This window comes from Tachysurus fulvidraco, chromosome 1, assembly GCF_022655615.1.
Source record: "Tachysurus fulvidraco isolate hzauxx_2018 chromosome 1, HZAU_PFXX_2.0, whole genome shotgun sequence".
NCBI lineage: Eukaryota > Metazoa > Chordata > Actinopteri > Siluriformes > Bagridae > Tachysurus > Tachysurus fulvidraco.
In genome coordinates this window covers 21,030,447-21,055,476 of record NC_062518.1, presented here as the reverse complement: position 1 = coordinate 21,055,476, position 25,030 = coordinate 21,030,447, and the positions used below count along the sequence as shown (strand labels likewise).

The window sequence follows — 25,030 nt, the reverse complement described above, 5'->3', positions numbered from 1 at the left end:
ATGTCATGTTTTAGGACTCATTCCAACAGCACTATGGTAAATATTGGTACTGTGGTAACCTTTACCTCATAACATTCCACTCACTGTACATGGAAGGAGTCTCCAGTCCCAGGGCTCCAGTACACTTTGTATTGGTCAGTATGTCTTCTGCTATAAAAAGTTCCACAAAAAAGTTTCATTCTGATGTAGACAATTATAGCCACATTATTCATTTATGTGCTTTTTATTTACTCGTTTTTGTACAAAATAAGGAGGTATGATATTACAGCAAAAGTCACATTTTTTCCCCACACGCACAAGAAAAAAAAAACAAAAACAAAAAAACAAAAGAAAACACAACATCAAAAGCTGATATGCGACCAATTCATTTGTTAGTGTTGTCCCAGTGCAGGGGATTGTGGGGGAAAACAAACAAACAAACGGAAAAAAAAAGAAAAATACATTACATAACATCCGAATGCAAAACTTCTGAATCCGTTTTAAAATTTTTTTTTTTTTTTTAACGATTTTCTACGTTTTCAATTTTGCTTGGAAGGTCAACATTTTGCATTAAAATTTTTTATTTCAACGAATACCGCATAAACACTAATGATTAGAATTTTACTTATTTTATATTATAGTACTGGGCTATTAATGAATAAATAATTCAAATTCGTGATGTACTTTTAAGGTCTTACTTTTGAATTTTGTTTAATTAAAATTGTCGATTAAAACATACACGATTTTTGAATTCCACATGACGTTTTGTGATGTAACGTCAAAGACGCGTCATATGATTGTCATCCGGGATTAAACCAAATAATATAATACACCAAAGCCTGGTTTGTAGCAAAGGCTGTTCAGAGAGATGTTATACCAACTCGTATGGTTCATTAATACTAAAGACAAATAAAAAGTTAAATTTTTTAAATCTAGAATCATCTAGAAGATGGTGATTAACAGTGCTTATTCAGAACTTCATGATAAGGAATAAAGAATGTAAGCACGGTGTGTTTTTAGGATTAAAACACCGAACTCTTTTGTAATCCGGTAATTGACGAAACGGAAACAAATCGTCAAATTGTTCACAGATGCGAGGAATAAGAAATTGTAACAATATGTAATATTGTTAATATGTAACAACAAGGGATGCATCCATAGTATTTATACGCAAAATGTTTCACTTTTTTTTTTTGCAAGGAACAAGCGAGCGAGTTTTTATTCAATACCGGACAACACTTCAGTCACTTCTCTTGATATTTTTACTTAGCATTGATGGGAATAATTAAGTAGGGAATATGTCAATTTGGTCATTAGTTATTTCTTATTAAATGCGGAAACGAGAATCGTATCGTTATCGAAATTGATATTGACGCGTCCTTGATGTTGGAGCAAGATCTGAAACGAACCCCGAACATTCATTCATTCATTCATGTTACTACATAATCATGGGAACACTAAATATCTAAATGTGCATACATACATACATACATACGTACATACTATATACACAAACACAGAGATCCTTCACTAGAAGTTTACTAAACTGATCTGTACAACAGCCTCCGAAAGGAACTGGGCGCAAAACACTGTCTTGCTTATACAGTAAATACTATGTCTTATAGTACTATAGTAAACTGTCCAACACAGAAAAAACAAGGATTGTGTAGCTTGGAAATGCTACAAAGTGCATATATAGGTATATACGGTCAGAAAAGCCACTGTCTGGGTGCGGAAGCAGAAGGGCGAAACAAATTTCTGATGATTTGTTGATTCCACAGGAAAGAGCTAGCAAACGGGACAATAGATAATTCCTTGATGTTGTGTGTTCCTGGATTAAAATACTGAGATTTTTTATTATTATTTTTTTTTAATTCAAGTAGCGCCATTTTCCAGTCCAGGCCAGTGTCTCCTCTAAAACTCATGATTTTTTTTTTCAAGACAGGTCAATATAAACACTCAGACAAGAAAGATGTTTAAAAAAATCCAAACAGAACAGACAACACTTCAGTTTGAAGTACGCGAAATGATCACAGATCTGACCGCCTGGTGTCAGCACGCGAGTGAAACGCCAAGCGGTCACGTGTGCGTAGGGAGCTGTCATCAGTGTGGAAACCCTGACCTCTAGAGGGAAATGATTGAAAACCTTTTTTTGCATTTTTGCCCCAATTTTTTCATACATTTTTTTTTTTAAACAATATCACAATATTGCTGGCAAAACCTGCAACTGGTTTTGTTACTGGCTTCCAGGAACACTGATTTAAAAAAAAAAAAAGCTTCCTAAAGAAGCATTCAGAATTTCAGAAAAAACTCATGGGAAAAAAAAAGAACCAAATAAACTCTCATCGTAAATGAATTCAGTTGACTTATTTTGTTTTTCAAGCACTGCCCTCTTGACAGTCCTCTAAGGACTGCTTCACATTACAGATTCAGAAGAGAAACATGCCAACCTTCTTTCCTTTCCTTCCTTTCCTCATCTCTCTTTTGGCTTGGTTTGAAGCAAGCTTACATTTTTGTTGCTTCAAAACCAGCACTAATTCCTGCCATGTGACAACAGCACCTCCTTGAGGCCTGGCCCATTAAGCTCCTTGTCCTAACTCTCACTCTTTTTTTCTTGTTCTGCTTCCTTTGGTCTCTTCCTCTCCATCGCTCTCTTCTTTCTCTTGACCTCCTCCTCTTCTTCTCTTCCTCCCCGGTTTTAGCCGTTGAGCAGGTAGACAACCAGCTCGTAGGTGCACATCATGATGGCCGTGTTGGGTATCTGACGGACGAGGTGGGTGGTGAGGCCTCGGTACAGTGCTCTGTATCCTTCTTCTCTAACCACCATGCTCAAAGTCTGGAAGAACGAGCGGTACTTACTGCCCTCTTCTCGCAACCGGGTACGGATCACCTCTGGGGGTGGAGAAAAAAGGGGATGGTTCAGTTGTAAATGTAGTATGACATACTTGTAGGTTTTACATGAATGACTCAGCTATGTATCAAATATACAAGAACTATATCTGCCCCAATGGTATGTGGATGATATGCACCTCTAAGCTGAAGAAAACAAACATGCATGTACCGTGAGGATACGCGATGGACGTGGCGCAGGTTTTGGAGGTGGCAGCGGCCAGCATCATGCCAACGAAGTCGGAGGCGTCCTTGACAGATTCGTCTTCGTCATCCATGTTGGCGCTTGCCTTGGACTCGAGGAGCTTACGTTTGATGCTCTCGTAGATAACGAAATGAATGACTGTCTCAGAGATGCCCGCATAGGAGGCGGACATGCCACGGTAAAAGCCACGAAGCCCGTCAGCTTTATACACGCGCCTCACGCACTCAAATGCGCTCATGCGCCTCTCTCCGCGGTTCCTGTGTGGGAAAAACAATTGATTGAAAGTTTGAACAAGAATTGATGGTTGGATATTTGTAGGCTTTATATGGAATTATCATTGTAAAAATGATATAATTGTATCATTATAATGTCTGAAAGATTTTGTCCTTAAATAGCTTCCTTCCTGAAGAATATGTTAAGGGAATTTCAGGTTGAAAAAAAAAGATTTAGATCAGATTTTGTGGTAGAGGTAGCACCATTGACACAGTTGGCATCAAGTTTATCATTGGATTTAATCTTAGCACAGGATATTTCCCAGAACTTTGTCCTGTTTTTTTCTGTCACAGGATTTTTTTGTCCGAAATTCATTATTATGATCCAACAGCTGAGGATCACTCAAAGACCAAACTCAAAGACCAACAGTGCCACTGCACTTGGGTGTTCCTGCAGCCATTTGTGGCTATGTCAATATATGTCTCAAAAACCAGCCTCAACTTGCCTCCTTGCTTGACAAGAATGAACTAAACTTGCAAATCATGTTTTTTTTTCCTTCCCTTTTGTTGTCTCCTTTATTTATTTGTTGTATATATGATATTCTTCCCATATCCCTGTTTTTTAGAAAGTTGGGGTCAGAGTGCAGCATTCGTGGATTAGAGAGGTTTAAGGGTCCAACAGGGACACCTTGGTAGGGCTGGAGCTTGAACCATTACCATCGGATCAAAAACCCAGAGCCTTAACCATTTGCACCACCACTGGACACTGGACAGGAGCTATGAATATGAATCATAAAATATGATTAAGCACTCTGTGTCATAGCTCCTGTCCAGTGTCCATTTGCACCACCACTGGACACTGGACAGGAGCTATGACACAGAGTGCTTAATCATATTTTATTCACCCAACTGATTTGTGCAAGTCAGCACCATCCATCAATCTCTTTGGCGATAACCAAAGACCTTTTCAAACCAAAGTTTAGGATTTCGGACAGACCAAGAATCTTGCTCATTGTTTTTGGTAGCAATACTTTGAGTGAAAAATACGTGTTAAGAACAGAGGTGTCCAATCTGATCTGGAAAGGGTTGGTGTGGGTGCAGGTTTTCATTCCAGCCAAGCAGAAGCCACACCAGAGTCTACTAAAAGCCAAGAACAACTGATTAAACAGGTGGAATCAGGTGTGGCTTCTGCTTGGTTGGAATGAAATCCACAAAGGACCGGTGTGGGTGCAGGTTAAGATTGGACACCGCTGGTTAAGAAAGAAACATGACTTGTGCGACCAGCAAAACTTTCCTTTACTTCACTTTATGTCTTCACTGAAGCCCAATTAGCAGGAGTCTACTGTTTACAGAATAACTGCCTTATTGAGGGATGTGGATGAAATAACACATTGTGATGTCATCAGTGTATTGCAGTCACGCCACACTGAAGTTGTACGATTCGTCACTGGGGTATGGCTTAAGGTTTTTTGGGTTATGCACCAATCCCATATGTAACTGTTAATCATACAATAAGTGCTTACCTGGCATCCAACTGTAGGCGAGTCTTTATGAGCCAGATAGGATTGGTGGCTGTGATCGCTGTGAACCCTGGGGAAAAAGGAAGGCAGGGTCAGCTATGGAAATGACAGTGTTGATCAAAATAGGCAAGGCTAAGTGAAGCAGGCCTACTGTCCTTTAAAAAAACAAATAAATAAATAAATAAATAAAATGATATATACTATAAACAAACAAAAAAACAACAGCAATAACTTCTGTTCAGAGAAACACTGTAGACTACTCAAAGATGTTTAATAGCCTGGTTTTACAGCCTGATGTGCGGGCATTTTCCTTATTGAGTGTTTGAAATGATTAAGTGCAGATATCGGTTGTTTATTGTTAAAATAGCCTGTGTGTACCGCTCCGAAAGGCAGCGGTATCATTAACAGCATCACATACCGCATGCCAGGAAATCTATAATTGAAGCCAAAAACACATCTTAGAGTAGTTAGCCACAGCGTGGGTCCTTCTAGCTAAAACAATAGACAAAGCATAAAATTATAATAATAATAATAATAAAAAAGAGAGATCCCTTTTTAATTTATTTGAGAGAGCACAATAAAATTGTATGATGAATTAAGCGAAATTGATAGCGCACTTTTCAGCATAATTTCGCAGCTATACAACTATCCATATGGCATGCCGGAAGGGCGGAGAGTCGTAAGTGCCACATGTTTTATACTGATCATTTTACCACAAGTAGGCTTTCCACAATGACATTTTTGGAAACAAAACAAAAACATGCCTTCTGATGCAAGATTAGTAATAATATAAAAACTGCGATGTCAATAATCTGTGCAAAATATTCCGCAAATAGGTCGGCTTGATGTGCGACTTTCTGGATGCCGTTGCCATAAACCATTAACATAACCTGGTTTTGTCTGGAATAAATATTGGTCTAATAAATCCAGAATTAAAAAAATAAATTAAAAAAAAAAAAAAAAAAAAAAAGGATTAAACGATGACAGATGAGGCACTGCTCTGCAGTACATAAATAAACATTCTTACATCAGACGAACCAAAAAAAAAAAAAAAGTAATAAAAATAGAGGTCGAGTGACCTTGAGTAGGGGTAGAGGGGCTCTAGATAGGATAAGAGACCTAGAGCAAGTGGGTGAAGGAGGATGATAGAGAGATAGAGAGATTGTGTGTCTCTGGCGAGTACTCACACGGGGAGGGGCAAAGCTCCTCCTCACAGCTGCAGGACGGAGCCTGCAGATATGGGGGGGGAGGTTGGAGCAGGCTGGCTCACTGAGTATAGGCCTAAAATAGACACAGGCTTTTCTGTACCACAGTCACAAGCAGCAGCAGCAGGGGGCGGAGCACTTCAATCAAACCCCACCCATATATCCCATCAGCTCCACCCTCACATGACCTTCTAGACTGATCATCCCACCCTAAATTCCCCAAACATCTGCTTTTCTTTCCATCTTATTAAGTACATAGAGAAGTAAAAAAGAATATTCAAGAATAGTGAGGTAGAGAGAGAGACAGAGAGACAGAGAGAGAGAGAGAGAGAGAGAGAGAGAGAGAGAGAGAGAGAGAGAGAGAAAGGCAGGTTGTCTTTTGAGTTTTAAAGGACATCATTAAACCAGTGTTTTGTTTTTTTTTGTCTGGAATGGCACACCATGTCAAATGGGTGCTGCTGGTTTCAAAACAATAACCATTATCTTTATTACAAAAGATTAACCTTACATGGGTCATAAAAATTACAACAGGGGACAAAGGCTACAAAAGAAAAGTAAAAGGAGGTTAATAAGAAGGAGTAAATGCTAACCTTGTCAACCACTTTGGAAATGAAAAATAAATACTCCACACACACACACATTATATATATGTTTTAAATGTTTCTTCATTATTTAAATCTGTGTGTTAACACCTGCGGTTTTACATTTCGACCTCAGCCTGGCCTTTTATGGGTCTTGTACATCATGAATCTACACAAAATAGCTTAATGGGAAAAGGTGTGATTGCAGCTTGCTCCCATTGCTATAAACCCCCTAAAGTAAAATGGGTGCTGCTGCTCATGTGCCTCCGAACAACCTTCTGCACAGTGAAGCATAGTGGTGGTAGCATCATGACCATTAATCCTGTTCGTTGATTTTGGCGGACACACACACACACACACACACACTAGGTGGTGGATGCATTCCAAGATCGGAACGATTTTAAATTTTGATGATAATTTTAACATACAAGTTCATAGTAAGCTCAAACGATGTCTGAAAGAGTAAAATTTATTTATATTGCTTTCTTCCTGGTTGAAGTATATTTTGAAGGGAATTACAAGCAAAAACAATTCGAAACAAGACTTTGACCGGATTTTGTGATTGAGGTATCACCAGTGACAGCCTGTGTCGAGTTTATTAATGGATTTGATGGTGGACAGGATATTTCCCTGAAATTTTTCCCGGAGACAGAATTTGTTTATTCCAAATAGTTTATAAGGGTCTATTTTGTGTAGACTTCTGACCTACAAGTCCAGTATAGTTCGGTCATGGAAGGGAAGGTGAATACTTGTCTGCAATTTGGAGACTCCTCCTTCATGCTTAAGAAACTAGTTCTTTTTGGTAGTATCTGGTACTGGGATTCCCCCCAATGAAAGCATAGTCAGCTTCAGAGGTATAAATGAAACAAAATATGTCTTATACCAATAGTTCTCAAAGTAGGATTGGGGTACTCCAGGAGTCCTTTGTTTGGATGTAGAAATCCCAATATAAAAAGGTATCATATTTTAAGGTCCAAGCACAAAAAATAAAATGGTTTAATGCGCTGGTGGAATGCCAGAAACAGAAATCTCTAATTTAGGGTGTCCGGTCTTATCCAGAAAGTCCCGGTGTGGGTGCAGGTTTTCATTCCAATAACGCAGAAGACACACTTTATTTCTCCTGTTTAAATCAGTTGATCTTAGCTTTCAATAGACTCCGTTGTATAAGGACTTCTGTTTAGTTGGAATAAAATCCTGCACCCACATCAGCCCCTAATGGGGCATTGCATACCGCTGCTCTAAACGATTATTTTGGCGAATTTTATTGACGTTTATGATATTAATCCATACTGAAAGGGTCAGTGGAATGTATTGTATAGTATACATTATTATACTATAGGGTGCCTGGTGACAAAGCTTGAGAACCACTGTCCGTTATAATTTCCAGACATTTCTCAACTTATCTTAATTACTTACAAGCAAAATTTAAAACATCAGCCTGGTATCTTAACTCCTACCCTTTAACTTTACAGTTCTTTATGTGACTGAAGGCTGAGGATTACTTTAACTGATTATACTTGAATCCCATTTTCAGTGCTATCTACGTTCTATTAACCTAGAATTCTGAAAAGGCATAATTGGTAGTGTCAAATAAAACACAATAAGGTTTTCTTTCATTAATTTGCACTATATTAATAGTCCGGACAGAACTGACGTTCCGGCTGAATAACCTATTTGTTAAAAAAAGTGTCGAAAAATCTGTCACTTTTTCAGCGTTTTTGTATTTTCTTTACTGTTATGCCTTTGAATCATGGCTTGCCAGAATTTGTTACCAGTGGTTAAATTTATCTGTCAGGCTCATCGTGTGTAACTTGAGAGCTAGTGTTAATCAGCTTACTCTCTAAGCTAAAAGTGCGTTTCAAATGAACTGCATGTTAAATTCATACAAATATTATACAATTCAAAAGAATAAAAGTTTGTTATACAGCACAATATTGAATACAATTTTTTTAATATCTGGTTGGTCAAAATGTGTTACATTCTCTCGAACACTTTTTACGTTATTGTTCCTATAGCAACGACTCATTCACGAGTATCGTATGTGGGATAAGAAAGGTATAAGGTATCATACTTTGTATTCCCACAGAAACAGAATGACCTACATCTCTTCTAGAAACATGGGATAGATTTACACACAGAGAGAGAGAGAGAGAGAGAGAGAGAGAGAGCGCGAGCAAGAGCCTGGTTATTTGATAGGAGTCCGGCATTGTTTACACAGCAAAGACCTTAAGACGGCTGAAAGCCATGACAACTTTATCACCTTACACCTTATATTACCTTTTTGTTTATGTTGTGTACATTCTGTTAGGAACTTATGATATGATCACAATCTGTTTAGCCAGTTTAAAACTTGTGTTTTTTAAAAGAAGATGTTTACTTAGCATTTTTAGAAGGAGTCTCCAGTATCAGCGCTTCATAACAGCCAGCGGTGTGAACAACAGGAAAGTAATTTTCATAAGGGAGGAAAACAGTTGTGATGGAGTGACTGTTTATAGCAGTTATAAAGTAATAACAAGAACTAACTTGGTATGGTTGGCCAAATTATGCTAGATAATAATATGTAGCCTACTAACTAGTGCTCAGGACCTAGACAGTTGCTATTTAATAGTACTGTCTTTATAAGTCCCAGCTGTGGTCTTTATCGAAAAGATAATCAAGCGAATCCTATTTTGATACAAATAAAATGTCACACATACTAGAAATCTACTACAAGTTATATACTAGTACAAAAACTGAGAAAGTATAATGACAAGGTTAGCATTTGCTAACTATATTCAAGAAATACTAAGCTTCCCCCTCCCACTCAATTTAACTTGGCTCATTAACACTGTGCAATCACAAAGAGATAAGACAAAGATTTTTTTAAAGAAAAACACAGCTACAAGCTAGCTAAAGTGGCTATATCAGACATAACTATCATCATCATCATCATCATTAGGAGAATCATGATCATACCAGTGAGATGAGGAGTGACTACCTGAGGCGTCCTGATTCCGCCCGCATCGCCCGCGAGGACCGCTGCCCACCGCGCATGGCAACCTACATGTTAGCGTAGCGCCCTGCTAGCGGCCGCTACTACACACAGCACAGACAGCGTGTGAAGCCAGACTGTTTAGTAGCACACTGGTATGTAATGATTTTTGTCCTCCAGCCCTCAAATTGTAGAAGAAAACAAAAAAACAAAAAAAGAGGGGAAAAAAGTAGGAAAGGAAAGCACAACCTAAACTTTAAGGACCTGATTAGTTTGCACATTTATTTATTTATTATTTTATTTTATTTTGCCCACACAGTTTATTAGCAATAGGTGGATTGTATGTAGCAGCAGACTCCTTTGAAAAAGTAATTATTTCAGATAGACATGTTAAGTAAATTAAATACTAGTACTGTGCTATACTTTTAACACTTTTCTGCTGCATATTTAAACAATTTTGGTTGCTTTGGTTTTTTTTATTATTAGCAAAAGGAATATAGCATATATAAGATTACCAAATAAATACTTAGCTAATTAAGCTCTATCCCTCTAAAACACAAATACTAATCATAACATTTCATGTAGGTAGCATTGATTCTTTCAGTTGACCAGTCAACAAAATCCAAACGTAAACATTTGGCTTCACAAGCTGTGCAACATAAAGCTGACATTTCAAATAAAAAAAGTGATGATCCTGAAAGTCTTTAATTGTGCTTTCGTTCTAAATGCTAACAATTATCATGTTAAAGAAGTGTCCAAAATGGGGGCCATATTCCATAAACTAACCAATCCCTATTCACTGAAACGCCAAATAAAGATGCTAGCTGATCTCTATATCTAGATCATTTACTATTCTACACTTGTCCGTTTTTCACACACTGGTTAAATCCCAAGATACAAAGTGACTACTAAGATGGTCAGTACCATTTTAGTTCAAAATATTACCTCACAAAACCAAACAAGCAGTGCAATTATTTAGTATCTTAAAAAAATAAAAATGAATTAAGAAATAGGAACACAAGTATGACTCTTACCTGCGAGACCGGCAGAGACCATGTGCACCTGTGTTGAGTCAGGCTCAAGTACACCATTTAGCTTCTCTTTGGCCGTCGAGTAGGCCGCAAAATAGATCGCTCTGTAGAAGAAGATTTTTGGAAAATTAATCAGTGTATACCGATCAGCACAACATTCAAACCGCTGACCAGAAAAGCAATCGACACTGATTAACTTGTTACAACGGCAGCTGTGAAAGGGTAGGATATATTAACTAGCAAGTGAACAGTCGGTACTCAAACCTGACCTTCGCTCCTCACAAAAATCAATGAGCCTTGGGTGCCCATAACCCTGTCACCGGTAGTCCTTCCGAAAGAGGCAATGTGATGCTCTAGGCAACTTTCTGCTGGGAAACTGCATTTATGTGGTTATTACGTACCATCTACCTACATGGCACACCTTTTAAGGCAACGGTATTCCCTAACGGCTGTGGCAGGATAATGTGCCCCATGACACATCAAATTATTAAGAACTATTTGAGAAACATGACAAAGTATGACTTGGCATCCAAATTCCCCAATCTCAATCCAATCAAGGATCTTTGGGATATGTTGGACAAACAAGTCTGCCACACAGAGGCACCACCTAACAACTTACAGGACTTGAAGGATCTGCTGCTAAAGTCTTGATGCCAGATACCACAACACATCTTCAGAGGTCTTGTGGAGTCAATACTTTGAAGCAACAAAGCTGTTTTTTTGGTCACACAAGGGGGTGTTAACTGATAATTGATAAATGATTTTAAACAATTACCTCAAGCTACACTTCACAGACTCAAAGCAATTTTGTTTTTGTTCAAATATATTAGACAAATAAACATACAAACAAACGTCCCATACCCAATATGCTTGTCCTGGATCCCCGAGCTACTGATTTGTTCACCCTTGATTCTTCTAGGATAAATAATGTGTTCAGTGATAAAGCACTGAACATTAGTAAAATCAGCGCTTCTTGCTTTCCCTTTAGTATTTGTTAATGCAAAATGAGAAACATGTATAGGACGTGTGTAAGAAAATATCCCCTACGGTGAGGAAAAGCAACAAACCTAAAGGCACGCGAATAGTCGTTTGGCGCTAAACAAATACACAATGGTTCTCTGAGAATGTGGACCCCAAAAACTGTCTACAACAAACAAAGAATTCATTTCATTCCCTAGCGGAGAACCTCAATTAGACTGGTTACACAATAACCACTGTAGCTAAACACAAACTGATGAACTGAGTTAGGCTAATAAAGTCTGTAAAATCTAATAAAGTCTATAAACTGAAAATGGCTAAAAAAAATATGCTAACAAATTCATAATGAGTACTTACAAAACATTGGTAAAGTAACAAATGATGCGTAACAGAACATACTCTGTTGTGGTGGTCAGCATGGTTGCGACAAACAGCAAAGTTTCTAGAGTTATTTTGCTTCTAAGACGTTTTGTTTTTTTTCCCACCCTAAACCCAGCACTGATTAAAGTTGCAACAGTAGCTTTCAGGAACAGGATATCGTTATCACTGGAGGTTGTTTCCCAATGCTTGGAATCAGGGAACCGACCAGAGTCAATCCCATAGTTTGGCTGCTTTGGAGTTCTAGTTTTCTTCATTATCCTCTCAAAAAGTTGAAGGCTAAAAAAAGAGAGGGCTGGCTTGTGAAAGACCATTTTATGTAAAAGTCCTTAAATATACTACGTGTCTTTGAATTTAAGAAAAAAAATAGGTCACAGCATGATCAAAATAAATGAGAGATCACAACCCTAAAGAAAAAAAGAAGTTCAGCATACTGATGTGTTGAGTGTTGAGCATTGTGTGCTAATCCTGTCATGATAACACTGTAATATTCAAAATTCTACCGTCTAGAGCCCCTGTGCCTTTTATGGATAGATAGGGTTTTATGTGCGTCTGTATTATTTGACATTAGCATAAAGACACCGATCCAATGTAAAAAGAAAACAGCATAGATATGACCGGAAAAATATCGTACCTGGACGGAGCCACTCCCACCAGGTTAGGACCGAGGCCACGAAAGAGAGAACGAGGTCCTTCTCTCTCTAAAATCAACCTGAGGAAGGGGGAAAAAAATAGAGGTCAACATTGATGCTAGGATTCATAGACAGAATTAATGCTATGTTATTCCTTCTCTGCATTAACAACATTCATTTTTCGATACATCAAATTATTACCGCCATTAAATAACAAGGCATCATTATCTCTAACAATGCCATGCCGTTCAGCAGCCATCTTGGCTACACAGCCTGTCAATTATTTGCAGTCACACAAGGCCAGGTTCATATCTACTTGGGAAATAAGACCCAATTACCACAAATAGAATTTTCACATTCAGGTTTTCAAATCTTGTCAAAATCAACTGTCCAGGTTTAGTGAACCTCCGTGGATACTGTAGGTTCAGATTCCGGGTCTTGGCTGACTGGGTAAAATAAAAATTAAGATGCTTCTTCTCTATCTGCCTCCAGGATTGATATATTGTGTGTTTTGTGATGCTTTTATGCTCACCAAAGTAGTAAAGAGTGGTTACCTGAGTTACCATAGCCTCTCTTTAGCTTGACCCAGGCTCTGACCTTTTCTTCCACAATTGGAAAGTATTGGTTTAAAAAAAATGACCGCAAAATTCAATGGCTAAGGCTCCAGGTTACTGAACAAAAGGTTCAAACAAACCCTCACTAAGCACCTGGGATATACAGAAAAAATTATTTTGAAGTGCCATAAAGTACATGTGACAAATAAGTGCCTCTTCTTCTTCAATAATAAGTCACAAGGGTGACAGCTATACACAACACATGGAGATTAGATTTTTTTTTTTTTTAGATAGAAATTGCTGTCAGAGGGACAGCTCATGTTGGACGTTTGGGAGACAAAGTTAGGGAAGCCAGATTAAGACAGTTTAGACTTGTTCAGAGGAGGGAGAGTGAGTATATTGGTAGGAGAATGTTGGACATGGGGCTGCCAGGCACGAGGCAAAGGGGAAGTCCAAAGAGGAGGTATATGGATGTAATCAATGAGGATTTGAGGCTAGTGGGTGCAAGTGTTGGGGATGCAGAAGATAGGGATAGGTGGAGAAAGATGATTCGCTGTGGCGACCCCAGAAGAGAAAAGCCGAAAGAAGAAGAAGAAGAAGAAGAAGAAGAAGATAGAAATTTCTGGTTACCAAGGAAGGTTATAAAAATGTCTACATAAATAAAAAAATGTCAAAAGCATAAATAAATATGCATTAATGCAATCAGAATGAGACCTGAACACCTTCATGACTAATTATTTTGCACAGGATATTTAACTGTGTTTCCAACTGGAAAATTGTTGTGCATGTGCGAGATGTAAACTAAACAATAGCAGTGTTTTAGTTATATTGACGCATGAGCCTACGCATTACTACTAAAAAGGGTTTGACGGTGAACCACACCAGCTTTGTATTAGGCACAACCTTATGAAGTGAAAAAAGTGGCAGCATAACATAATTCTGCAGTTCTCCTTGTCCTTTGTCACTCTCTCAAACAGAAACATCTGAACACGATTGCAGCATTTGGCCAGTAACGATGTATAAAACAAAAGGAGGGTTTATTACAGTATTTCCTTCTAGCTGTTCTAAATGTTCTGATAAGCTTATGATAAGCTACAAATGTTCCGCACTTGCAGAAGGTGCTGCTTGGAACACGCTTTTGATGAAGCATACACAAGTCTTGATAAAACTTCTTATGCATCTGTAAAGAATTATCGAAGTAGGGCAACCTACTTTTCTTATTATGTTTCTTTTTCTCAGGCGTAATACGATGGGGTTTGGATTTCTACATTCCTTCGCAGTGGCTGAAAATGGTGTGTTGGTTTGCCAATGTGGAAAACCCCTACCAGCGAGACAGGGATAGAGAGCTAAGGATGAGCGTGAATGAAAACATTTAGTCGGCATCGAAGTGACCCATCAAACTGAATCATATTTAAATAAATATTAACGATAATAATAATAATAATAATAATAATAATAATAATTCTAACTCTGGTCATATTCAAGACAAAAAAAATCTCCTGAGCCCTATTGTACAAAAATCTGTTCTGTACTAGAACAATAGATGTAATCGGATATCAAACTAGAACACGTGGTAGACGATAAACCTTGTCAGATGACTACTGCTGATTTTTGGAAGAACCTAAAGAAGCACCAAATAAAAAAATAGACAAATTTGTGATTTAGAATTGTGACTATTTTTCAGGCAAGCATGGCTGCGACCTACTGATGAAAAGAAATGCAATGTGACAAGAATTCTGACAGAAAGTTAGCAGTGCCATGCTGATTGATTGCAATGATGTGAGGCAATACCTCATGCCTATGAAACTTGGTGACATTCTATTTGGTAAATGGACTTGGTCCAAGCTCAAATCCCAATATTGCCACTGCCATGGCTGGGAGTCCAAGCCATATTGGACATTTTTTAAAGAGATTTCTTTAGAGAAACCTATATCTTAAAAAAAAAAAAAAAAAAAAAAAACACTTGGTACATCGTATCCAACTTAATTTTTGCATCTGTTTTCCCACCTGGACATGAAAATTGTTTTGAGTGTGGGGTGTAGACTAAACAATGACAACATTTTTGTTAGTTTGATGCACTATCCTGTCAAAAGAAGAAGAGAAAAAAAAAAAAAAAAAAGGTTTGAAGGTTAATAATAAAAGGGTCTGTCTTCTCTGTCAGTCTCTGTCAGAGACTCCAGCCAAGCGTATTCATCTGTAAGCTTGTGGATGTGGAGGTGAGAGCCACCCAGTGACGCTGCAAGAAAAGCAGTTTGAAAAATGTAGCTAGCTCATTGGTAATTATCTTGAAGTTAGCAGTTGTCAAGTGGTCGAGCTCTAGCTTGTAGGCTCCTATTATGCTATATACTTGCTGGCGATGGCAGTTATGAAACACTTATGGCTGGCATTTAGCTGCCATGGAACAGCAGCAAAGAGCATGGAGATCATCCTATCAAATACCTCAGTACTGTGGGCATTTGGCACATAAAGTATAGCAGACATGTTTTCAGAGGGTTCAAATGGAGGGAATCCATTTAGGTTAATCCACTGACCACCTTTTCGCAAACATCAACAAATTAAAGGATTTTGTTTTGGTCTGAAATCTTGAGGAAGGTTTATATGACATATAAACATAGATGACATATATGCCATTATCTCGTATGTTAGGATTATGTGAACAAAATGACTTTGTACATATCAGCATGGGGTCAAAGTTCATGCAATTTTTTCTGTTTAGCACCCAGCCTTGCCTAAACATGGATTAAAACACACCAAGGAAAATTAGCACTTCAAGGTTCTAGATTTGAATGTGTACAAAGATTAATACATTATTCCTTAAATAAAATATTGGTGAATTGTCTAGGAATACATATATAAAGTTAGGAATAAATTAAAATGTAATACATACTTTATAAGGTGCCCTTTTTTCTGATGACCAGCAAGCAATCCCCCCAACCACCAGATCTGTGATTGGATGTTGCTTACATTTCAGTGTGGCATGTGTGCAACATGGTGATGAAAGAGAAATGCAGTGCAACTGAGAATGAAACTTGCTGGGGACACAAATCTCCAAAGCTGTACCATGCTGACGATTCAACCAATGGGCATTAAGAATGCTTTATATCCTGTATTTTGTATAGAATTTCATTGTGGCAAGTGTTTCATGGGATACGTCACTTACTTAATGCAATGCAGGGGTCCAGGTGGAGACATCCGGGCGACGCTAGCCCCGTTCACGGAGCTTAGTTGTACTTCAGAAATGTAGAGAGTGACAGAGGAAGACTGCAGCCTTGTCTTTACAACCTCTAGCGGACACGTCAAGATAGCGCCAACTGTGCCCCCGCAGCTGAAATCATAGAGGAAATTCAAGGTTTTTATAATGAAAGGTATGATTTACTGTTGCCCTTCCAGGGTGTCCCTTGCCTTGTACCCGATTTCCCTGAGATATACCACAAGCCCCTCCATGACCCTTTGTAGGATAATCTGTACAAAAAGTGGATAGATTGATTTCTTGCTGGATGTCCTTACACAAATATATGTTGCATAAATAGGCAAAAGGTCTTGTCACACATTCTCAGGTTGCATGGGCAGGCAGTCCTGAACTCATGCCATTCAGGAACTGGGTTATGAATCAGGTGCGTCATGTACATAGGGAGGATACGTTATATGACCTACATGTGCATGTTATGCACAGGTACAAAGGTTAGAGAAAACCACTAGTGTAAATATTTTCTTATCGGTCACTGAATCAATCTTTCGGCATAATTCAGACGGGCTTGCATATTCATTTTTTCTAAGAAACGGCTTTTGTCTTTCCACCCTACTCCACAGAAAAGACGTGCAGTAAACAGGATATGGGGATGTGGTAGCCTAGTGGTTAAGGTGTTCGTCTACCAATTAGAAGGTTGCGGGTTTAAATCCCAGGTCCACTAAGCAATTGCTCAGTTGTATAAGATAGAAATGTAAGTCTATCTGGATATGGGTGCCTGAAAATGCTGTAAATGTTCAGATTTTAGTCACATGCCACTAGTGACCAATACCTGACAATTTCCTACAATTCCTTCACTGCTGCTGCTGGCCTCCTGGTAGCCTCCCTGGTAAGTTTTATCCTCATCCTCCCATCAACTTTGAAGGGTCATCCTGATCTTTGCAATGTCTCTGTGGTGCAACATTTTCTCCACTTATTTATGATGGTTTTAACAGTGTTCCATGGTACATTCATTGCCTTCGATATTCATTTATATCCCTCTCCTGATTGCTACCTTTCAACAATTCTCTCACAGTTTCTTAGGCAAATCTTTGTGGCTCATGGCTCTCAGTAAAATGTAACCCCAAACATTCAAGCAAATACTACAGCAACAACTGACTTGTACCTGGTTTTAAATCAGAATCACTTTAAATTATGGAAGGTGTATGCCATTTATCTAAAGGCATAAAGTTGAAACCCCAAGACATTTACTGTAGATCCCCCATTATGAAATGGTGTGCAGACTTATGCAATAGTGTTGTAGGATTTTTTTAATTCAAAATGTTCCTCATTATTAAATAATTCTTTTATTTGGTTGGAAGGTCATATTAAAATGTAACAAGTCTGACACCTTAAAAAAAACGACAATTTCGTAAGCGTACGTAGACCTTCTAGACATTTTGTAGACTGGGAAACCCTATACAGTACATCACAATGGGAAAAGGCAACCAACTGACCTATAACAACATTAACGGGGATGCAGGAATATCTGGCGAGTACTAATCACTTGAAATAGGTCATTTTGTGAGCCCAAGGTAGAACTTGTGGCACAAGAAAATATAATACAGCTTATAGAAACCAAGATCACCCACAGTGAAGCCTGGTGGTGGGAGCATCATGCTACAGAGCTGTTTCTCTTCAGCCAGAACTGGGGCTTTAGGGAAGAAGCAGGAAATCATGGATAGTGTCAAATCCTGGGAATGCCAAAAAAGAGACACTGAAGTCACCTTCCAGCACAATCCAAGTCAACGAAATCAACTGAAGAGCTTGAAGATAGTTATGCACAGGAGAATAGTTATGAACAGGTTGGAAATATTAAGCTGCAAGGTGACCCGATCCGAGAATTTCCAATACAGCAGAACCAGGGAACTGGCAGCAAATGCCCAAAGATCTTTAAGGTGTATGGAACACATGCTAACCCATGTGCATGGTGGAACCTACACAATATTAGGAAGGAAACTTTAATATTAATATAGAGTAATGATGGAAAACAATTTTTTGCTTTACACTGCTATGTACTGGCGACATCATGATAAATTCACCCAGCTGTCTTTTTCTTACATAACGATGAATGACATGCTATTCTATCTTTTCCTATGTGGAAAAGTTTTGTACGGTGATTACATTCGACTTCTGTGCCTCTCTGCAAGTCTATTTTTGCTCCGCCTTCCATAGGCCGACCCACATTACAGACGTCGACTGTAACCTTCGGCCTACTTTCTCCCTGCATGTCAGTGCTGGAGATTACTCGCTCGCGGCTGTGTGTGGAAACATGATCACATACACACAAGCGTGTTGTTGGGGGGCGGGGGGTGTTGAAGCAAAACAAAGTTGCTGAAACAAAGTCTGTGCAACCTGTACATGCTCAAGAGTTTCATTTCCTAGTTTACTCAAATTACTGCCCTTTTTCCGATTTTGTCATACTATTCTAAAATATGTTCCAGCACCCCTTAAAAAAAAAGGCCATCTCTAATTTTTTTAATCCTTTAATTAAAACAAATGCACATGACTTTGAATTTGTTTTTGAATTTGAGTTTTTAATTAAGTGCTGAAAGGGAAAGAAAATAAGTGTAAAAGAATCAAATCCTCTTGATCATCTAGTAAAAAAAAAAAAAAACAACAACAAAGAATTACAGGCGCTCAGCCTGTACGCGATAGGTTATATGACTTTCGGCTTGATCGTTCGCCACAAAATCGTTCCCAATGTGTAACTAATTATGCCCTTTACCATAACAAAGAATGGAAACCTGGAGAAGACAAATAAAATAATTTTTAACTACTTCTCTGCTCTTACACACTGACAGGGTTAGACACGGTGTACGATCAGATGGTTGCCATGATCAAGTTCTTTACTTCATTATTACTTTATGATTCCTTCGATTTGCCTTAAATTGTACTACAAGGACTTCCACTTCCCCATGGATTGCCGTGAAAACCCTCTGGCTGTGTTTTAATCTTGTACTATTTTAAAAGTGATGCCATTTCTGATGTCTCTCCAAGCATGTTGTCTTTCCAATAACTATCATTCACAACAGCTTTCATTGTGTTTCTAATCCTGCTAGTCAGCTTTCCTCAAAGCCAAACTCTCTTTCACTAGAAAGAGTAAGAGTTCTTACTGCAAAACGTTGGTTTTAGTTTGCTGTATATATGAGGATTGTGTACAAATGTACAAAAAGGTATAATTTGTAATGAGTTTACCTTTAACTTGATCTCACCTACTAGATAAGCCAAGTTAAATCAGGCGTCTATATGCAAGGAAACTTGTAATCCAAACAATTTATAGAGTCTGTGCAACATACTGAGCAAACCCTTGCTCTTTTTCAATTATGTTACTGGCAAGAAAGTGTTATATTTCTCAAAAAGTGTACTGAATTTTTGGTCAGCGAGTCCTCAGAGACCTCTGCCAGCCATCTGATAAGCTGTGCATGAGCACTGAAGGTCGTAAAGATCTCAGCGTTGTTCATGTTAGGAACGAAACACGTTCTGTTATAGGCTAAGAAAATAAAGGTGAAAACATTAAGCAGTGGGAATTACTAACTCGCTCATGGTTGTTATGGTATTACTGACACTAAACTTTGCTCCATGTAAACACATCGAATGTATTTTGCCCCTAATATCAATTAATACACTTGTTTAGTTCAGCAAGATCACAACGTCCTTCAAAAATAAAGTCAAATCCCTCTTATACATGGGGTCAAAACAGCCATGTGTAAGCTAAAGGGCGGATAACTGTCAATGATCTTGCCTCTGATTGGCTGGCATAAATTAAATCCTTTACCTACCTGACCTATTGCACGAACAGTTTAATGGTTTACTTAATTTGCATATTATGTTTATATGTATATATATATATATCAACAGAAAATATGTATGTATGTATGTATGTATGTATGTATTTATGTATATATACACACACATAATTTTTCTATGACGTTAACTTCATTTTATACCGTGTTTTTAAAGTCATGAGGACGCTTTCATATTTTGATATTCTAGAAACGTCTGAACGTCTGTCACGTCCAAACAAGCACACAGTTACACTACATAGTACGCTAAACAGACTATAGTACGACGCTAACATAAGTGGCCTTCTTAAGGCTGTATGTGGGATTTGGAACACAGCCACAATCTGAGCGTAAAATACATTATAGTGGACTGTTATATTGTAGGAATGTAAACAACCCGTAACGTTAAAACTACAGCTGTGCTACTGAATGAAATTGACGCTAACGCTTGATACGATAAATAAAATCAATTTTAGATAAATATGTAGTTGTGTGTATATATAGATATAAATAGGGATTAGATATATAATAGCGGTTGCTATTGATGTTATTAGCATAGGTTATAACAACTAGCTAGCTTAGCTGTCACGGCTAGCTTCTTAGCCCAGGCCTGGGTGGAGGATTCGGTACCGAGACGTGTCGTGAAAGGAAATGAATTAAAAAGCAAATAATCACGTATTATGCTAACTGACTAGCTAGTTATCATGAATCACCGACTCACCCTCCAGCAAACAGATGAACCAGTGTGTCCCTCTGACTCATCCTTTAGCATTCTCTTTTCTTCGCCTTCACTCGGTCTGAACTGCAAAGCTCGTTGATCAGGTGAATGACCCCCCCAAAAAAATAGCCTTTTTTGCTTGTTTTGTTTTTCTGCTTCAGAAATGCAAGTCAGAAACAATACAATACAAACACGATTTCAGCCTAAATGCTGATCTTAAAGCATCAATAGCAACTATATAACCAGATGGTGTATAGGCAGGTTTTTTTGGGGGGTAAACTGAGCTCAAGATCCAGAACGCACGATATGAAATAAAAAACGTATTGAATTCCGTGTCATTTTCTGTCGATTTGATATTAACGTCACAGCATCTCGTACCCAAGCCGCCGCGCCGCAGCTGCTGAGCGAAATGAGACGGACAGCCGAGTCTCTATTTACAGTCCAATCAGAAGCCGCGACAACATACGCCGCGATTGGTCGAGTCCTTTGAGTGACATCACGTCGTCTCCGCCTCCACGTATCATGCACCTTTCACGTGATCGCTCCATTGATGAATTGAGAGCGTGATTGTGATTGTCCAAAGTCTGTTTTAAACCCCACCAGCTCAGATCTCGTGTGTCTGTATTAATTTCATGTAACTGTTCAATTCAATCAATTCAATTTCTATCACATAGAAGGTTGATTGAGTTGTATATGTCCCATACATCCCGTATGCAGCCAGATGAGCTGTCTATATACATCCCATAGATGCTTGAAAAGCCTGTATACATCCCAGAAACAGTAACTATTCCACAGACATCCCAGAGGTGATCGATTATGCGTGCCGTAGACCGTCAATTAATCCACATCCATCCCATAAACAGTCAACAGCTATGTAAATGCCACATGGTCACCAGAGCCATGCACCGTACACGGCACAGATGGCTCGTAGAACCGTTTATGTCCCATAGGCATGACTGTCTAACTATCCAACATGAACATCGGTGTCATCGGCATCTATTTGAGAAAGTAAAATGAATGTCATAGTCTGGCAGTCTTAGTAAGCAAAGGAACAGTTTCTTTCCCTAGGCAATCACCCTGATCAACAACTCACCATAATTATATTCACTGCCTCATATCTATAAGTACTGCATTATCAGAACTGTCGGTCATCACATCATCTATATGTGTATATATTACACACACTACTGCTGCTATATATTGTACAAAAAGCACAGTATTGTTATTTGCACTTCCCACACTTTATGTACATAACTGATCAGTCATATCTTCTGTATTCATATTTAATATTCATAATGTATAATGTAATACATCTGCATTGTCTTGTATAGTCTGTATTATCTTGTATAGTATAGTGTTATTTATGTCTGTACTTTTGAGAGTCTCAAACAGCTGGAACCAAAATCCTTGAGTGTGTCAACACACTTGGCCAATAAACCTGACTCTGATTCTTATTCTGATATAAAAAAAAATGGATAAATCTTGGAAATCAAATATATATTAAATACATGGATATTCTTTTAGCCTCCAGTAAAAAAAAACATCATTCCTAATTTGTGCGTATGTCAATTTTATTACAAGATATCTCAGTTGGGTTATGGTATGATTTGCTTCTTATGCTTCTATATTTCTATACAGCCAATATATATGTTATGTCTAAGTACAAACTTTAAAAACTTTACCTCATCTCATTTTTTTTCTCTACTGTATGTAGGTATGATTTTTAAGCCTAATACAAGCTCCTTGTGACAGTGCTTAAATCAGCTGATAATGGTTACAGCATTCCTAATGGAAACATCAGGTTTTCTAATCCAATATCTGAATAAATTGCACATGTTTTACAATTAAACCTAAAATATAACTAGTCAGTATCACGTGTGGCTTAATCTGATTTCATAAGCTTGATGAAGACAAAAAAAAAGTTAAAAATTAAACGAATACACTGTAAATAATTTGGGTTCATAAATCTGGCATAGTATTTTATCAAGTGACCCAAAAAATGCAAGCAAGCAAATCAGTGATCAATGTTTGACTGTTTGACAAAGATAAGAAGTGTAAAAATAGACGATCTGGGGTTCAAAACCCTCACAACAATAATTTCATGCTGATTATTGCATGATCTACTGATTATTATAATGAAATGTAATAATATAGTATTACAACAACAACACTACTGTTTCATATTCCATTGTTTTTGATGATGATGATGATTATTATTATTATTAGTAGTATTATTATTATTAGTATTATTGTTGTTGTTGTAGTCATTGTTGTTGTTATACTATATTATTATAATGAAATCTAATAATATAAAACAACAACAACAACAACAATAATAATAATAATAATAATAATAATAATAATAATAATAATAATAATGGAATTTGAAACGGTAGATATCATATTGATTCTTTATGAGGCTTCACCCTCCTTTTTTTCTTGGTAAAACACTTCCAATACATTACCATAGTAACAACCCATTTCACAGGATCTTACATATGTTTCTATATATAACCTTATACTAATACTATATGTGTTAAGAAAGGTGTAAGATTTGTAAGCTAAAACCTTTCCAAAGGGGCTCAGTATGAAGCTGGTGAGGAGGGTTGCCAGGTCTTACTAAAATCCTGGTAAATTGCAGTGCTGTAACATATTATTCATTCATATTATTGTGATTTTTTATTTTTTGTTTTTTAGAATGTAAGAAACTTAAAAGAGTTCAAAAAATTGAATAAAGGTTCTGCAAATGTTGGCATATTTTCATATAAATATTCCGTTTTCCAGTGATTCTGTATAGGCCACACCCACTTTTGGTTAGAACACGAATATTCTAACAAATAAACTAAACAAATACATATGCAGGTAGAATTATTTTGTTGAGCTCTTATAAAATCTAGACAGTTTGGAAAATATCCATCAACATATTAGTCAAATTCATATCCCATGACCAACTCCCAGTTGAGACTTTTGTTCCTAACACGAAGCACATTTTCTAACAAGCTCATATGACTTAAATTCACAAACCACCCTTCAGCATTTTAGGGCAAACAGCTGCTCTGTTTCCACATGCTTCATGGTGTCAGTCATTAAGAATGGACACTGTAGCACTGGTGCATTGTTAAAAAAAAAAAAACTTCAACATTACGCAAAGGTAGCCTGTTCTTAGTCTACTGGTTATGGTTATGTTGTGTATTTCAACATCACATGCGGTATTCTCACTTTAAATGAGGTTGCTTGTGTACTTTGTTCAGCAATAGATTGATCAATAGGACAACAGGAAGGATTTGGTCATATTCTAGCGTGTTATGTCCGGTAATTCCAGAAGATTCCGAAATCGACTAATTTATTATTTACTCAACAGGGTGATGTTAAGTTGAGCCAACTGGATATCAGCCAATTTAAATGAGCAAGAGTTGAAGGATGTGAAGTCGAATGGATTATCAAAATGCTTGTTAGATCTTCTGCTTCTCTTTATAGTTTTCAAATGCGTGTAGATTTCAATGATCACATGCCATGAATTAGATTTCACACTGTAATTTTCACAATGACAGAACCTTGGCTTGTCGTCCGATCAGAGATTTCACATAAATATTTCGGTTTCAAACGTGTGAAAAAAACAGCAAGTTGTTGCTAATAATTTCAAGATATAATCCATTTTCAATAATAAGTTAAAATAATGAAATGTCTGGGGGCACGGTGGCTTAGTGGTTAGCACGTTCGCTTCACACCTCCAGGGTTGGGGGTTCGATTCCCGCCTCCGCCTTGTGTGTGTGGAGTTTGCATTTTCTCCCCGTGCCTCGGGGGTTTCCTCCAGGTACTCCGGTTTCCTCCCCCGGTCCAAAGACATGCAGGGTAGGTTGATTGGCATCTCTGCAAAATTGTCCGTAGTGTGTGAGTGTGTGAGTGAATGAGAGTGTGTGTGTGCCCTGTGATGGGTTGGCACTCCGTCCAGGGTGTATCCTGCCTCGATGCCCGATGACGCCTGAGACGCACAGGCTCCCCGTGACCGAGAAGTTCGGATAAGCGGTAGGAAATGAATGAATGAATGAAATGTCTTGCAATATATATTAAAATAACTATAAAAAAAAAAAAGAATCAAGTTTTACCTAGAATTTATGAGATATTAAGTTAAAGTAACATGAAAATATTGACATATCTTGAAATAA

At 37.8% G+C, this 25,030-nt stretch overlaps 1 protein-coding gene across 1 annotated transcript; it reads right to left on the bottom strand.

The window, feature by feature from the left end:
• Window positions 1-207: 207 nt before the first annotated feature.
• slc25a36a (solute carrier family 25 member 36a) lies at window positions 208-21,282 on the bottom strand. Its single transcript, XM_047815527.1, has 7 exons — window positions 20,868-21,282; window positions 16,296-16,460; window positions 12,584-12,661; window positions 10,597-10,697; window positions 4,809-4,875; window positions 3,041-3,330; window positions 208-2,871 (listed from the first exon to the last, which is right to left on the bottom strand). Exons 1-7 carry the CDS (start codon window positions 20,906-20,908, stop codon window positions 2,678-2,680), a joined length of 936 nt encoding a protein of 311 aa, XP_047671483.1. The 5' UTR covers window positions 20,909-21,282; the 3' UTR covers window positions 208-2,677.
• Between the last annotated feature and the right edge of the window lie 3,748 nt (window positions 21,283-25,030).

Coding starts and splice junctions, on each gene's coding strand:
- slc25a36a (XM_047815527.1), bottom strand. CDS start 20,908: ATGAGTCAGAGGGACACACTGGTTCATCTGTTTGCTGGAGG. Junction 4,876..10,596: donor GGTCTCTGCCGGTCTCGCAG/GTAAGAGTCATA, acceptor CTTTTTCCCCAG/GGTTCACAGCGATCACAGCC. Junction 3,331..4,808: donor CGCCTACAGTTGGATGCCAG/GTAAGCACTTAT, acceptor TTTCCCACACAG/GAACCGCGGAGAGAGGCGCA.